The 16,519-nt window shown below is 43.3% G+C and overlaps 1 protein-coding gene across 5 annotated transcripts in view; it reads right to left on the bottom strand.

The window, feature by feature from the left end:
- NDST2 (N-deacetylase and N-sulfotransferase 2) overlaps positions 1 to 16,519 on the bottom strand; it is a 131,936-nt gene that overhangs the window by 16,252 nt on the left and 99,165 nt on the right. For all 5 annotated transcript variants that reach the window (XM_058842071.1, XM_058842070.1, XM_058842069.1 and 2 more), the window contains 3 exons: positions 8,203 to 9,595; positions 1,063 to 1,150; positions 729 to 883 (listed from right to left, as the gene is read on the bottom strand). In XM_058842071.1, the coding sequence (XP_058698054.1) occupies positions 729 to 883; positions 1,063 to 1,150; positions 8,203 to 9,195 (1,236 nt within the window). In that variant the 5' untranslated portion in view covers positions 9,196 to 9,595. The remainder of the gene's footprint in view (positions 1 to 728; positions 884 to 1,062; positions 1,151 to 8,202; positions 9,596 to 16,519) is intronic.

The following is a 16,519-nucleotide window of genomic DNA, read 5'->3' as shown; positions in this document are numbered from 1 at the left end:
TCTGCATTCAAGATCATTCCTAATCTATGTGTCACAGGAACACAAGACAGCAGCCTGTTATTCCCAAGGGGATTACCATCAAAAGAACCAACTAGAGGTGAAGAGGACATTTCTTTTCAGCGATGTATTCATGTATGCTATATTCAACTCTGAGCTGTAAGAACCAAACAGACATTGTTCTATCAATGCAGGATGTTCAAGGCTTCCCCCTCCTCTGCCAAAACTCAGAGAATTTCCTCTGTGCTTCTTAGATAAGTAATTTCCTTCAACATTGTCTGGAAGGCCAGAAGAGGGGCTGTTAGGAGACAGAGTATTTTATACTAAGGACCAGGTAGCTCCTTACAGAACCTCACTGAATAAGGATGGAAAAGGAAATGCTTTCTCACTGCCAGAGTTTGTAAATTAATTGCATTTGGATGGTAATGCTACAAGTTCACACCTCAGGAAACAAGAACTTTGGGATTTGCACCCTGGAAAGCAGCAGAGCTGCCTGGGGCCATGCAGGTGCTGGGAAACATTTCCCATCGAACAGGCAAGCATGTGAATGGTGTTTCTTCCCTCAAGACAGCAGAAGCCACACATCAATTTGAACTTCCAGAACTGCCTTGCTTAAATGCAGCTGAATTTCTAGACTAGTATTTGGGTTCACTGGGGTCCAAAAAGCTGTCCCAGGAGAAAAATGTCTAAGGATTAGCACTGTAAAGTAAATAAGCTGCAATGCTCCCTACCACAGCAAACTGCTTGTTGAGCTTCATCTGCTCAGCCAACACAGTGACATTGTGGAAAAGATGAGGCTGCATGTGACTCCACATGTGAGGGAACCACCAGAACTCCTTCCTGTGCTTGAGCAGCATGTCATCCCCTTCATCTTCCTCATCGGTACCTACAGAAAGCAGAAAAGGAAGTGCAAAATCAAAGAGCAGAAGAGGGGCTCAACGTTTAAAAGCAGTGGCTAATCCCCTTCCAACAGAGTCAGGCTCTCTCTACTGCATCACACAGGACACACATCCCAAGGTGGGGGCTGTGTGCAGGTGCTGGGACAAAGGAGTGTCAGGGGCTTACCTGTGTGGTAGAATTTCCCTGAGAAGCCCAGGTTGAAGGTGAAATTTGGGACTAAAGTTCTCAGCTTATTCTGGGTGCTCAGTAAAGCCTGTATGAACAAAAGGAAAAAGAAATGTTCATATTCATACTTTTTCCTCTGTAACATGTCTCTGTTCTGCTGGTGCCCAGTTGATTCTGAAGAGGTACACAGGAGCTGGGGCTTAGGCATTGTTTCCCTTGGAGTGCAGCAGAGCAGGTAAGTGCTCCTCATACACAGCCTTTACTTGAAGTAGCTCTACTGCACTAAATGACGCCACTTTAAAACCACAGTCAGATCATGCTCTCCACTTCAATGTGAGGGACCCAGAGTGTCTGTGCTAAGGCAAAAGGACAATAAATCTCACTTGAAAGCAACAGATTTATTTATAGGTTCAGTCTCAATGCTCCCTTCCTCACCCATGTTTGGCTGGGATTTTGCTAATGAAACTCTGCCCCTTCTCAGTCTATGTGCTAATGAAAAGGAGGATGTGGCAGCCTATGGTACACAGATGATGGAAAAGAAGTCAATAATATCATGAACAGTAACTAAGAGATCCAAAGGGAGGGGGCTTTTATTTGGAGAGGAAAGGTGGATTCTTAGAACTACCCATGCAATGAGTCCTGCCACAGCAGAGAGGTATCCCTGACTTTGCGTTCCCTTGAAAGTGCCAAAATTTTGTAGCAGAAAAAGTTTCCTGGATTCTGGGAAGAAAATCTGGGAAAGCCAACATTCACAATCCTCACATCTCCTACAGGTTCTCTCGTGCTCCCTTGTGATTACTTTAAATGTCCAAAGTAATTGCTTTAACCAAAGGGAAGGTGCCTTGTGCCACCACCCTCAGGGTCCAGCAGTGTACAGAGTAAGACAGCACACAGCCTTGACAGAAAAAAAACAAACCAAAAAACAAACCCCAGAGGCTCAGTGTGTCACAGGCAAGTAAGACAGAAACTAATTCTAGTCAAATTTCTTCTGCTGGAAAATGATAAAAAGAGAGAAGCCTTGAGATGAACACTCTGCCACTACCTGTGTGCTTTGGGAAAATGTCACTGGTGTATCTCCTTGTGGGAGAATTCTCAAACAGAGTGGCAGGAGGGCTGTTGGCAGGTGACAGACACGGTCTTGTCTGGGCTATTTAGATTTTAATAGCTTTTCTCAGAAAGGATCTGTGGCTGCACCAAGGTGAAGGTGATGACCTCTCAACAGCAGACTTTGGCTGGATGTAATCACACAGGAAACATGGAATATACCTCTGGGGAAAGCACACAGAGCTATCAAACTGTGTAGAGAAGACAGACAGATCTTCCTGCACAAGCTGCCCTTCCCCAGCCCCAAGGAGCACAAAACAGCACTGCAAGGTGCCCTCACACATAGCTCACACTCCAAAGGCACTGTTTGGCTGCACCACTCCCTCAGCAGTGAATCTGCACTCATTCCATGGAGGTGCCTTGACACCAACATTTTATGGATAACCTGACAAATCACTGCTGTCACTGATATATCAAACCAGTGCTAATCAAACACTGGTCATCACAATAATTTTAAAATGGCTTCTATAATTCACTTCAATCACCCATTCACCTCAAATATATGCTGAGCAGTTTCACACTCAAGGCAGGCAGCCCATGACCATGGCAAGGTGGGAAGACACAGATTACATGTGCAGTGCTACAAGACACTCTCAATGCTCTCTGTGAAGGAACCAAGCTTTCAGACATTTCCCTACAGACACATTTCATTGCCTGCTCCTCATTCCCACATCCACACAACACCTAAGTGACACCAAATGCCTGGGACAAATTTCAAAGATTTCAGCTTTTCTATGGCCACTTGCTTACCACATCTTTACCTCAGTCCCCACCCAAGAGCAGTAATTTGATAAATGCAAGGCATGTGACACCTCCAGAACCTACCACAAACACAGGCAGTGCTTTTAAAAAGTGACATGCCAGCAACACTGATGGCTGAAGCCTCCTTTGCAGTACAAGATCCAGAACAGGCAGTGGGAGGTTAAGTTCTCCTTATGTAGCCCAGCCAACACTGGGACTCACCCCACACATCAGGGAGCACAGACTAAGAGCTTTGCATGTCTCCTCAGAAGAGTCTGTCTGTCCAGATGGTGGGTACAAGATCACTTCAAATTTGGGACCAGCACCTTGAACACATGACCCAGTAACTCAGACAGGGAAGTGCCACTTTCTTTTCTTTCTCCAGAGCTGTCCCAAGCCCCAACATTTCTCTCTGCTGCCCTGAAAGGCACATCCGGTTCCCCAGGCTTGGGTAGGAAAGTGGTGGGAGGAAAGACAGCGGTTAAGAGGCTTAGCATTCCTCTGCACAGAAAGAGATTTAAAGCCTGGCTGGGGTTACCATGACAACACATCTGTCTGATAATAAATCCCAAAAAGCTCTGCTCCAGCAGGCTGCAATCCTTTGTGTCTGGGGAGGGACCAAGGAGGAACTACGGGGGCCACAGAAATTCAGAGACTACAGAGTCCTATGAAGTCCTGCTTTCCTGGCAGGTTTATTGCTAATCATGTGCCATCCCTCTGCTGATGCTGGGTCCTTGTCACAGTCACAGCTGTAAGGTGGCACAGCACAGGTCTGAAGAAATGTCTCCCTGAAAACAATGAAGAGGACTAAGGTGCCAATATCTGGACATTTGTTTCAACACATTATGCATTCTGTGTTCCCCATTCCACACTGGTTCCAAGACATCTGTAAGCTGTAGTAAGGTGCAATAATGCAGGTGTGGGAACAGGCTGGAAGATGGCACTTCTCTCTGCACTGTCTTTCATAAAGTAAGATGAATATGATAGTACTAATCATATCTTAACAGGTGACTCAAGTGGCATTTCATTTGTATCCATAACATGCTCTGAGACTCTTAAACAAAAGGAAATCAAGAAATGAGGAGCAGGCTACCCCTTAAGAGAGAAAACAGGCAGCCAGATGTGAACAGATCTTCATGTGCATATTTAAGAAGTTTAGTTGCTCACATGGTATGAGAAAGGGCTAGCATTTTAGCTACCACGCCCCACCTCTAAAAGGTAGACTTCATATTCCTAGAAAACTGCCCCTCAATCCATCCAAGTATCTCTTTTTATATTTTTTGTCTCTTTTTATATTCTATTATCTTTTATTTCAAAAAGCCTTCCAAGATACAAACCTGCCCACTAACTAGCTAGGAAGGCCCCTGTCCCAGCTACGCTCCCTGCTGGAAGCTCTGCAGGGCTCACCCCAGCAAGGCACTGATGGGGTCTCCAAAGAGATTCCCAGCACTGGCCACAGGAATTCTTAAGCCACGTCAAGGCAAGACCAGCTACACGCTTGTCACAGTCTATCAGAGCATTCACTGCCATGCACAAACCTGTATTTTTGGAGGTCCTTAGTACTTAACTGTGGTAGCCATGCTGCAGACCCAAGTGACAGAAAATCACATTCCAAAGCACATTTCTGGACACAATGGTAAAAACGTCTAAGCTGCTCTCTGATGTTCAATGCCCATCATTTTAAAAAAGGCTTTTTAATAATACCAAATTATGATAAATATTTACTTCTAAGCAAATGTTAGGGGAAAACCATTTAAAATTGTGCCTTTTGTTGCAGTACATTTAAAATCTGTATCTCACTGGCAGATCTGCAAAGATTTCCTCAACAGTCACTCCAAGCTCTTGATGTCATCCAGGGAAAATAAAAACTACTTATTCCAGGAGTGAGTAAGAAATCAGGGAAAGCCACAGCACTCTGACTTTATTGAGAGCTTCTTTAAGACCTAATCCTTTTCTAAGATAACAAGGTGTCCTTGGCATTGGAGTAATAATATAGTGCTAAATCTTAATGCAACCCTACTTTTTAAGCTACAAAATTTTTTAACTTCCAGAAGTGTTTTCAGAGAATTTAGGTATTCCACACAAACCCTAAACATTATCTATTTCAGCTCCCTCTAATAAGAGGCAAAAGAAAAGGGGGAAATAAGGCTGAGAGTTAGATGTTGGGAAAAGAGAAAAACATGACTCCAAGAAAATAGTACATGGCCAAACAAAGAGAAAAAGATGATAAAAAAATGGAGAAAGCCGAGTGCTTTTGCAGTCTCTTCTCAATGCTCATGCAAACCATACTAGGAACATGTGGCAGAAACACGGTCTTGGCAGATACTGCCCCAGGCAGTGTGTTCTTGAGAGGAGCTCCTGCCGTTTCCTTACCACTCACTAGTGGCACTGGCAGAGCTCAAAACAACACTGGCAAAAAAGAAAGCTCTTGTGGTACTGGTATGTCTACCTCCCCTGCAGTGTTAGAATCAGGGAATTAAAAAGTGCTGAGTACTTTAATTCCAAGTAAGATTGTTCTCTACAACTCAGAAAGGCAAGAGCTGGCTGACAGTCACCCTCGCTAGGCTCTCTTCTGCACCCTCACCATTCATAATCCAAAATTAAATACTGCCCTTGATTTTCACTTAGCTTGCTCTCAGACTCACTTGCAATGATTGCTCACTATTTATGCCCTTGCAGAGATTACCAGCAAAAGAGGCAAAACCTCATCTACTTAATCTTCTTTCCTCATACCTAAAGATGACCAGAAAGGATCACAAAAGCCAGATCCTTTTGCATTAGAAATGGCTTGTCTTTGTTGGCCAGTTCCATGGAGGTTTGGTAAATTCCAAGGATTATGATTTTAGAAGAGACTGAATGTGGAATAAATTGAAAAGAGAAGGGATTCTCTGAGATTTTGTTTTGTTAATTATGTGCAGCTCAAATCTCTGGTAAACTCTACAAAGGAAAAACATTTTCTTTGTGCAACTTCCAACTGTTCCACTTCTATTGAGGGACTGCAAGCTCCTGCTGCAGCCCTTCAGCAGAAACAGGAGCTCAAGGGTTATCATCTTTAAAGTAAAAGCAAGCACAATTCCTTTTTTCTTGTTAAAGAAGAAAGCTATTCAGCTTTCCTTTAAGCATCACAAATAAAAACATTTATCTTGTGTAAGACACATACTGTAGGCATGCATTAGATCAAATTATATTCAGTGCTTTCTTTCAATAGTCATTTTGTCTGGGAAGGTCTCTGAACGTGGACCTGCATATGGCAAAGAGGCTCAATGGGACAGCAGAGTCAATTTTATACCTTCACACAACATCCAGTCTTCAAACCACTACCCTGACCACTGTAATCTAAGCTTTGAGATAAGGAGCTGTGTGTCGAGATATCAGCCCTGAAACAGAGCTTTCATATAAAAGGCCAAAGAAAATGCCAGCTGTTCCGTTACTATTATATCCCCTTCTCTCCCCACGGTGAGAGACTATCAACAAATCCATGTAGTTATTTCTCGCTTTTAAAAAATAAAAATTCATTAACCTCGCATGGCTCTGCAATCAGAGCTTCTTTTAAATGGATAAATCTGGGTTTTATCTGCTTTGCCTGAGATTCTCTGCTTACTGATCACAGATTATTCCTCCATTTCACCCTGTTAAAACCCAAACAAAGCATCTTTTGGAATAATCTTGTCTGTGTTTGTTTTTAACATTAGTAGAGAAGCCTTTGTTCCCACGAGCTTTGGCCACCTATCCTGTCTTCCCACATGGGTCTGTAACCTGCACAAACACTACAGAGGTGAGAATCTCTGCTGGTTTGGACTACTGGGTGTAGGGCCTGCTCATGACCAAGATAAGATTGTGATTCTTCACAAAAGAAGAAAAAAAGCTCTTTTAGAACATTTCAGCACTTCAAAACACAGGGACACTACAGTGAAATTAAGAAAATGTTAGCATTTTCCTTAAAGAAATACAACATAAAACCTTGAAGTCCTAAAACTTTGGAGATGAGCTAAGACATACCCTGCACAGATGCATAAAACATGTAGGAAAGGTGGTAAGAGTCCTAGGGAAGTCCTACGTGGAAGAGGACTCTTGGGAATATTCAACAGACAAGGTTCAGGTAAGGGGCCAAACTTGTACAACAGTATTCTTCTTACACCTTTGCCTCAAATATTTTGTGCCTTGGATGTAAATTTAAAGGGTGCTTCACCTTGAAGATGTTTTGGGAACATGCTAAAGCAGTTGCTGTCACATACCATCATCATGGCTGGTACCGTCCAGGACTCACCTGAGGGCAAGTTCTGAATGGGAATCCAGAGTATGCACCTATGAACAACCTCAGCACACCTGAGAAACAGGCAGTGCACCTGCCTCAATGGCTACAAACCACAACTGATGGGCGAGATACAAAGGGCGCTTGGCTCCATGAAGCATCACATGCACATGGATCAGACTTAGCAGAACACTATCACGTTCTTTCAAGGTCACAGAGATTCAGGAGCACTTAAGCCTGTTACCTTTTGCCAACTTATTTTTATCTTTGCCTGTCTTAGTTCCCTCTCCTCCACAAAGTCTGTCTCTTACCTATAACCTTTCCTAATAGGTCACTGTATTATTCCAGGAACTGCCAAGGAAAGCAAACCACAAAGCTGGCATCTCTCTTTCTCAATCATGAGGCCACAGAGATGGTTCTCATGAAGGCTTGGTCTGATCATGTTTCTCTGGTGAATTTGTTGATATTCCCTGCTCAGGGATGAGGGTTGCTGGTGGCAGACATGAGAAGAATGCAAAGGGTAAGAGAAAACTCTTCCTTTCCCAATTTAGTTGTGTGCTGAAAAACTAGATGGCTAAAATATAGGCTACATCAGTTTGGATGGCCTGGCCTACGCTTTTGCAATATAATATATACAGCTTATACATATCACTAGTAATAATAATAATAATATTATTAATACATTCTTCTGTTCTAACACAACTTGCCTTTTCCTTTTGAACAGCAGAATTTACAGCTACAAATAGGTTGGCATAGGAAACCTGCATATACTTGGTCCTTACATTAAAGAGGAGACAGGATATACTACCACAGGCATCTTCCTCTTAAACTGAGAGAGGCCAGCTCCTAAAGTGCTCCATTTAAACCTGCAAATGTTGAGAGCATCACACATGGTGCCTCAGCATCTTTGCAGGCTAATTCTCTGTATGACTGCAGCAATCAATGCTTTCCCTCAAATTAAATGCCACCTTGACTTTCCCGGTATACCACGCACACACAAAATCTGTCCAGAACTTCTGGAGGTATCTACTCTAGCATTTTACCTCTACATCAGACACTTTCATGCGAGTGCCCTCTTTTCCCACAAATATATCATCGATGTCAACAAGGATATAGCGATCAAGCGTGAGACAGAGGCGTTTGCCAGTCAAGTAGGCAATGGCATCCACGAAAATGAGTTTGTGCAGCCAAAAATTGAGGTTATTGCCGAAGAGAACCCGCTGGATCCCATCATGCAGACCCAGGTCCTGCATCACTGTGGCATGTAATGCTTTGTGAGTAGCCAGGTGAGGAATGGACTCCGAGGATTTTGTGCTGGCCAACAGCACTGGCTCATAGGTGCTGTGGTTTGACTGAAACACAGTCCAGTCATCACCAGGCAGAGGACCCTGCTCCACCTCGTTAGCCCGGGTGACGTAGAGCAGCGGAGCACTAGGATTGATGTGATAGTCCCGCAGCCCCAAGTTGGAATGTAGGAAAAGGGGGAAACCCTTGAGCTGTGCACTGAGCAGGCTGTTCTCATTAGCTTTGAAAAAGCCTATAATTCCCACTCCATACTCTACACAGTATTTGTCTAGCAGCTCTCGGTTCCAAGCATCTAGATTCACATATTTAAGGATGTTCTCATAGATAATTAGAGCATAGCGTCCTCTATCTTTGTCAGTCAGGGTGGGCATATCCCCTTTGCCAGGGGCGATCTCTGTCCTGTATTTAAAGCGGCTGGATTCCAGGATGGCCACTATTTCCTGCCCCAGCTGGGAGTAAATGCTTTCCACAAAGACGAGCACCACAGGGTCTGTGCGTGAGGTGTCCACAGATTTCGTGAGCCTCCAGCTGGCCTGCGGTGGGATCAGAATGCGGTGCTGGTTGCTGCAGTCACTGAAGGGCAGGGGTGGTGGCTCCTTGATTTTGGGACTGTTAGTGACGTAATAAGCCAGGATGCACATGGAGATGAGGCTGAAGGCAATGAGCAGCAGGATCAATCTGTGGAGCTCCAGCTGTCGCACGTGCCGCACCACTTTCCACAGCTGAATCATGGTGAGGCGGGCGGCTCACCCCCTCCTCACACGCTGGACCCACGTCGCGCTTGGAATCTCCAGTGCCGCCGTGGCAGTACCCAGCAGCAGCTCACAAACGAAGTGCAGCTGCAGAGAGGGAAAAAGCTAAAGCAAACAGCTACAAGGCGAGACTCCCAGAGATCTGCCATTTATCTCAGGTAACCATGGCCCTCAATTCCCATCGCTCTTCTGTGTGCTTCCTCGGGCTCCTCTCCTCTCACTCAGAAATCTTTGGAGGAGCAAGGTTTCCAGAATCTCGTCTCCAACAGCAAATCAGTCTGTCATTCTGTGCACAAGCAGTTTCAGCTCAGCCTTCCCAGGTGTCCTGTTTCTCATTTAGCTGTTTCACATTCACATCATGGCAGCTTCTCTTTGCATCCTGCAATTTAAAAAGAAAAAGTAAATTCTCAGTATGACTTTAGTATTTAACTGGTTTGAGACGAAATAGCAGGACTAGCAGGGGATAGGTGGGCAGCATCACTCGCCCATCAGCAGGTCCGTTCCCTGGGAAGTGTCACACCCCATTTGTGTGGGAGCTTGACAGAACAACCACAATGGCCTTTGGAAGAAAGGTCCCGACAGTGCACAGCAACTCAACATTCACCTTGGGTGAGATTCTCACACACTAAAGCAAACAGAGCCAAGTACCTGGCCTTCCCCCAGCTTTCTGCAAGCCACTGAACAGAAAACATGAAACCCTTTTTATTCTAGCCTATATTTCAAAGCTAACAAGAGGAGGAGAGAGCGCTTTCTGCAAGGCTGCCCCATTTGTCCTGGGAACTCACTTTCTTCCAAAGGTCTCAAAATACAGCTCTGGAGCAGCATCATTCCTCAGGCAGAGGGCGGGGGGCACAGGCTCCCACGTACACTTAATGGTTGCCAACTGATTCAGTGGCAGTTGGAGATGAAACATCTCCTGAAACCTTCATCGCCTTCTCTCATATGACACTGAAGAACATGAAGCCAGTTTTAAATCACCAGCAGCACGACACAAACTTGGGTTGGTCTCAAATACATGAAAGCCTCTTGTTACGAAGCTCTCTCACCTCCTGCTTTGTGTTCATGGCAGCAGACTATTTCACCATATGTTGTTATTTTTCCAGGAAAAAACACCAACAAAGCCAACAAATACCAAACAATCCAAAACAAACACCAGAGAAACTAACTAAACTTCTCCTTGGTTTAAAAATAAAGTAAAACTCAGAAGAGTCTTCTCTCCCTTACCAGCAGTGTGACTTACCCACAGCAATATCCTGATGCCTTACCTGGGATATGAGCACATTTTTGGGGCACACCTACTGTCTCCCCCAGAACAATACAAGAATACCCTCAATGCCAGACATTACTCACCAAGTCAGTCATGCTCACGATGAGCTCTGTGTAAAAATTAAACCACCTTTTTTCTTTAAAAAGCCTTTTTAGTCACCCCCCAACTCCTGCAGATGTGCTCCACCACATACAGACCCTCTAACCACCTGCTCAACTGGCACAACTTACAACAACAGGAGGCACAGAAAAGCAATAGCAAATAATACTAATGGAAGTATCTTCATCCTTTCTCCATTCCTCTCATTTTTAAGCTTTTCTGTTACTACCATCCTGATAAAACAAAGAATATGAGAAGACTAGCTTGTCTATGAGTTTAAGGCATGCATAAGGTTCTTTTCTATAATAAAGCCAGGGGTTTCTAACAGTTAGCTCCATCAGGAAAGGAACTACTTGTGAGACAGATGCTTATTTTGTAATATGTATTACTAGACAGAAAAAAAATCCTTCTGAGTCAGGAAAACTATCAGCTCATAGATGAGGCCAAAAAGTCCCACTCTAAAGACTCCCACCAGGCTGTTTTCCAAACTGTTGGTGCATCTTGAAGCAGAGACAAAAACCACAAAGATTTTATATGAAGAGATGTAATACTGCTAACTTTATGATAGCAGACAGAAGAGAGTCAGAGTGCCGTTTACACAAGCCTTACGATGATCATTAAGTATTATCTCAAACAACTCCTCTGCTAGAAGCCCAGCAGAGCAGGGACTGGTTTGTGTAGTGCACAATGAAACCTTAGCCCTGATGAGGTTTTCAGAATAGCTGTAGACTGTCAATGTAAAATATATCACACATATAATTTTCCACTGGAGAAACTGAGACACAGCAAAACTTATTGAAGGTTGCACTGCAACACAGCAGATGGATTTTTAGTAGAATTTTTAGTAGATTTATTCCTGGATTTTTAGTAGAATTATTCCTGTTCCGAAGATTCCAAATGGATTGGGTCTCCATTCTCAAATGGTCCTCTGTAATGACAGAGCTGGCTTTGGAAATTCACCTCAGTCAGCAACAACAAGATGTGTTTTCTTCATCACAGACAACTGATCATCTTTCAGTTTTGTCTCTATATACTATTAACTTTTTACTGGAAAAAAGGACAGGGGAGAAAAAGTGAGAAATAACTATACAAAGATGTGAAAAACAGAACTTGTATAGATTTTTCTTGCTACTGATTTTGAATATATGATTCCCTAGACAGAGCATAGAACATCTCGAGTACCTGTAATACACCAGGAATTCCACTGTATCAGCACAGTATCCAAAAACATGTGCCACCTTCCAAAAGCAACCAGGAAAATAGCCTTTCCACCCCCACAACAAGCCCTTCCCATCGTACTGACTCTGCAAGGAAGACCCCAATGTTACCACCTTCCTGCTTGGCATTACAGCTCCAAAGCTGCAGAGAGGCAGAAGCCAGCAGAGACAGAATTCAGCAGGCCAGAGAGAGGTAAAATAGAAACATACAAAAAATTCTGTATCTTTTTTATGAGATTAATTCCTTGTAAAACAGTAATACACAGCTCCATGCATATCACAATGCTACATATATGAGAAGTGATCTTCATTCTACTCCTGTGTAACAAATTCATTCTGAACACTTCACTCACATTCCAATAATAGTCAATTTTGTTTGAGAAACCTGAGAATTCCAAGTTGTTACCTTCCAAAATAACTCACTTCCTTTTGCTTTTCAATCCCACTAAATAAAATAGAAAAATCAAACCTATTTTGGATTTAAAGATTCACTATCTTAACATGCATTAGACATAAAGTTGTTTTTGCAGTAGAAAATAATGTGAAGAGGAACTCAGGAGTCCAAGTGTTACTTCTACGAATTTCCAAACAAGTTTCTGGAGTAGAATTTGTAATCTAAACACCAGGGTAATAGTAAGAAAATCAAGATGTTAACTTATGCAAAAGCCTGGCAAGGTTCTACTTTTACAATTCATTATCCCCAAAGCATCAACATGGAAAACACTTTTCTTCCCTGGTTGCACTCATTAATTTTTCCAACTTAATTTTTACTTTTGAACTGACTCTGTTTTGTAAAGAAGTAGTTTCAGTTTCCCAGTTATCAGTTTAAAGATGCAAATCACAGGACAACTGGATTATTCTGTAGAATAAGAATGAAACCAGAGTTTAAGCTAGGCTGCCACACCTGCAGTGCCCAGCTGAGGGGCACTAGGGAGAAGAACCCCCTTTGCTGGGCACTTCTGAATCACAGCAGTGTTTTGATAACAATGATTCCATTCAAGCCTCTAGCGAAGCTCCCAAACAAGCCCCCATTTGTTACATGGGTGAGCTCAAAAAAACAAATTAAAAAAAAAAGGCCTGTATCAGATTGCTGCTCAAGAATCTGTCAGCTCCCATCTCTTTAACAAGGCTTCACAGCCAGAGGGCATGCCAGCTGGCACGGGATGCATTTCTTTCTTTGGGGACTGCATCAGCTGGTTTAGGTTCAAACGAAAAGAGAAAAAAAAGGCAACAAACAAATAAACTGAACAAAATTTATATTAAAAGGCAAGAGAGCTGTCAGAAACCAGTCATACCAGAAAAGCTGAGAAATATCTATACTGGAGAAAGAAAGGAAAAAAAAGAATTACAGTGTAAATTATTCCCTCTTAAAGGAAAAGAAAATACCTGTGTCCTCTTTTGACATCAAACTCCTGGGAATATAGCACCACAAAAAAACCAGGTTTCTAGATAAATTGAGGTCCAGTCTGAAATCCTGCCAGGATTGCCTTAGTATGAATTGTGGGATACAGCAGTCAGAATGCACAGCAAGAATGAAGTGTTCAGAGGTCCAAGGACACAGGCTCAGCAGGCACCTGTCCTGCCAGAAAAGCATCTCTAGACCAGAGAGCATCACAGCTGTAAGGTCAGCTATCCTACAGATCACCAGCATTAAGACAAAGGCTTCATCAAACTTAGATGTTCTGTTTCCTAATGATACACAGTGTTAATGTGAAACATAAACTGCTTTGTGAATTATCAGCTGCTAAGCCACATGGCAAATGATGTGATATGAAAGCAAGACAACAAGCCCAACCCTGTGGTTTTAACATCTGATCTCCAGATATTTCCAGTGCTTGGAAATGATTGTGGGAGATCAGTACAAACGCTCAGGACCAGCACTTATCCAAAACCACTGACCAGAATGTAAGTATTTGGGGCTGCTGGTACATTCTTGCCAAGGCACATGGAAGATACTGGGTATCATCTGACACCTTTATCAAGAACTGTCACTGCATTCCTAGCTGAGCTACAGAAGGTCTCACCACCCAAACCCCAGTGTCACCAGTACACATCCCCAGCCCTTTTCATTATTCATAATATAATCTCTCCATCTGGAATGCACAGCAGCAAGATCTTGCCTTAGTCCACAATAGCTCTATTTCAGAGGCCTTTCTTCTGCACTTCCTGTGAGATGGTTGTTGCCTTGGGCCCTAGGGAGACTCCAGTAATTGAGTTACACAGTAATCAGAGAAGGAATCTGATTGATTTTCCAACCCATTCCACTTTAATGGTGTCATCATGACACAAAATTCCTCATTAGTCTGCTCCATTCTGAGATACCACAGCCCCCTCTTTGTCTGTGGTGGTATTTGTGTGCCAGGCCCCCAGGTACAGCCCCTCTCTCACAAAGATGGGGAACCTGGTTAGTGTCAACAAAACACAGCAAGCCACACAGCAAAAGAATTAGTAGAAAGCTCAGGAGAATGAATGCTGCTTTTATTTCACATGTTGGGTAAAAAAAATATTGTGGAAATTACAGCCACATTGCAATGAAATTGCCATGCTCATTTTTGGGCTCTGGCCATGTGTTTCAGCTAACATCCACTGCCAGTCGAATCCTGCCATGAGAGACTGCCTAAGGAATACAAAATTCAGATCAAAGAGGCAAGAAACACTAATGGTGCCCATGCTGCTCTGACAGACAGGGCTGCAGCCTCCAGCCAGCTCTGTGTTTTGCTTGGGCAAGTCCCCATGCAGGGAAAGCCTCTCAGTACAGAGCCGTGCTGAGCCAGAAAGCTGCCAGCTGGCCAGCAGGCTTGAAATGTGACAGTCTGATATAAGAGAGGACCTGTGCAATGAAGTAATAATTACTTTAATTCTTTTATTATCACCCTTAGACAGGTATGCAACGTCACACCTTCTGCAAAAGCAACAAACAGATCTGCGTGCTCCTCTCATCCCAGCCTAATGGAAACCCAGCTCCAGCCTTGAATCGACCCTTGTGCCAGTGCAGTGAAGTCTGAAGACAACATGAAGGCAGAGATCTCACAGAGACCGGCTCCAGGCCAGCTTTGCAGAGGGCTGCACAGAGATCCAGTAACTCCTGCAAGGTACTTGGTATGTGGATACATGATGGATACCTTCGTTTGCAGCACACCTTTGTTCTCTTGCTCTTTTATATTACAAAAAAATAAACAATATGTTTACTTCTTCCCATGCCAGTTGATAGAGGTATGGCCCAGCACTGCCTGTTAGCAACATGAACCAATACAATCCCCTGAAAACAAAAAGGTCCTCCTCATAAAAGCTTCCAGGAAATCTGGTTTTCAGCTCCCTGCCTTCTCCACATCATAATACACTCACTGCTTAGGGTCATTACAACTGACCTGACTCATTTTCCAATGCAAGGGAATTTCAAACTTTTACACTGAGGTATTCCCTCAAGTTAAATGTCAGAAGCACAAGCCTCAACAAGTTTCACAACCTCAGTATAGGACAAATTTGGGAAGGGAAAACAGTTTGTTGTCTTGTACTTTCAGCCCGCTTAAGAAGCAGATCTGCAAATAAGGAACCTGAAGAATTGTTTAAAAATCAAACAAATAAAATTTCAGCCTTCAGCAGTTACTGATGCTGCTTGATAAAAATAATATGTAGCTTGGCAGCTGCACACCTCTGCTGAAATGAAAAGGAAAGACTACAAGTATTGTAGCAGTGGAAGCACTCACACAAGTCAGAGCTTTCTACCAGCTGAGGGGATGTAACTGCTCTAGGGACGCACAGGTCTCTGTAATGCAACTGCTCATAGGAGAGAAAGGAGACACTTTTCTCAGAGATAACTGAAGGGACATTTCCTTTCCTTCATTTCACGTGGTACTGAGCCTTCAAAATCTAGGGATCAGGCCACCACAAGAACAGCAGTTTCCTTCTGGCCATACCTCTCCTTCTGTTTTGTGTCTTTCCTGACACACAGGACTGAGCCTGCTGACCCCAACCCTTTTCCCACACCAGAGGATAATGAGACAGCAGCTCCTCTCTGCACCCAGGCACATGGAGCTGTGGGACAGAGCCAGAGGCAGTGCAGGCTAGAGCCTTGCAACACAAAGGCAATCCCCCCCAGGTGGAAAGTGAATTTTTCAGTCACCCCAAAGGGAGGGAATACACCATCTTCAGCTTCCTCCTTTCACCAGGAATCAACACTTAAGCTCTATCATGGCAGAACATCTCCAACTCAACTGTGGGAACAGGAAATAGATGCAGTTCCTTCCGCATTAGATATGGACAAGAATCTCATTTCCATTCTCTCATTCTCCCTGCTTATCACAATTCAGACCAACTATTCTGCTGAAGAAAGCAAAATGTCTTCTCTGGCGATATCTCCTAAGTAACTTAATCAAGTGGGGGAAATGCAGTCAAACTGTGGCAAAACCAAGAAAATTCAGTCTCAATCAGAGCTGAAGTGTCGTACTATAGAATGTATATTATGAAAGTTTATCTGTAATGGTTATGAAAGCAGCCTAACCATTCTTCCTATGAGGACTTAGAAAATTTCACCTTAATTAACAAGAGGCTGATCTTCTATATTCAGTTGCTTCCTCCTGTCAGATAACACATAGGAGATAATATTTTACAAACTGTTTTATCTAGGAACATATTACAGTAGGGAACAGGTTTAATACCATTACACTGAAAGTTTGTTCAAACTGACACCAGAAAACTGTAAGCACACTCTAGCAAATCT

The sequence above is a fragment of the Poecile atricapillus genome, chromosome 6 (assembly GCF_030490865.1).
Source record: "Poecile atricapillus isolate bPoeAtr1 chromosome 6, bPoeAtr1.hap1, whole genome shotgun sequence".
NCBI classification, from domain to species: Eukaryota; Metazoa; Chordata; class Aves; order Passeriformes; family Paridae; genus Poecile; species Poecile atricapillus.
The sequence above is the reverse complement of the archived record's forward strand: the minus strand, read 5'-3'. Positions and strand labels throughout refer to the sequence as shown.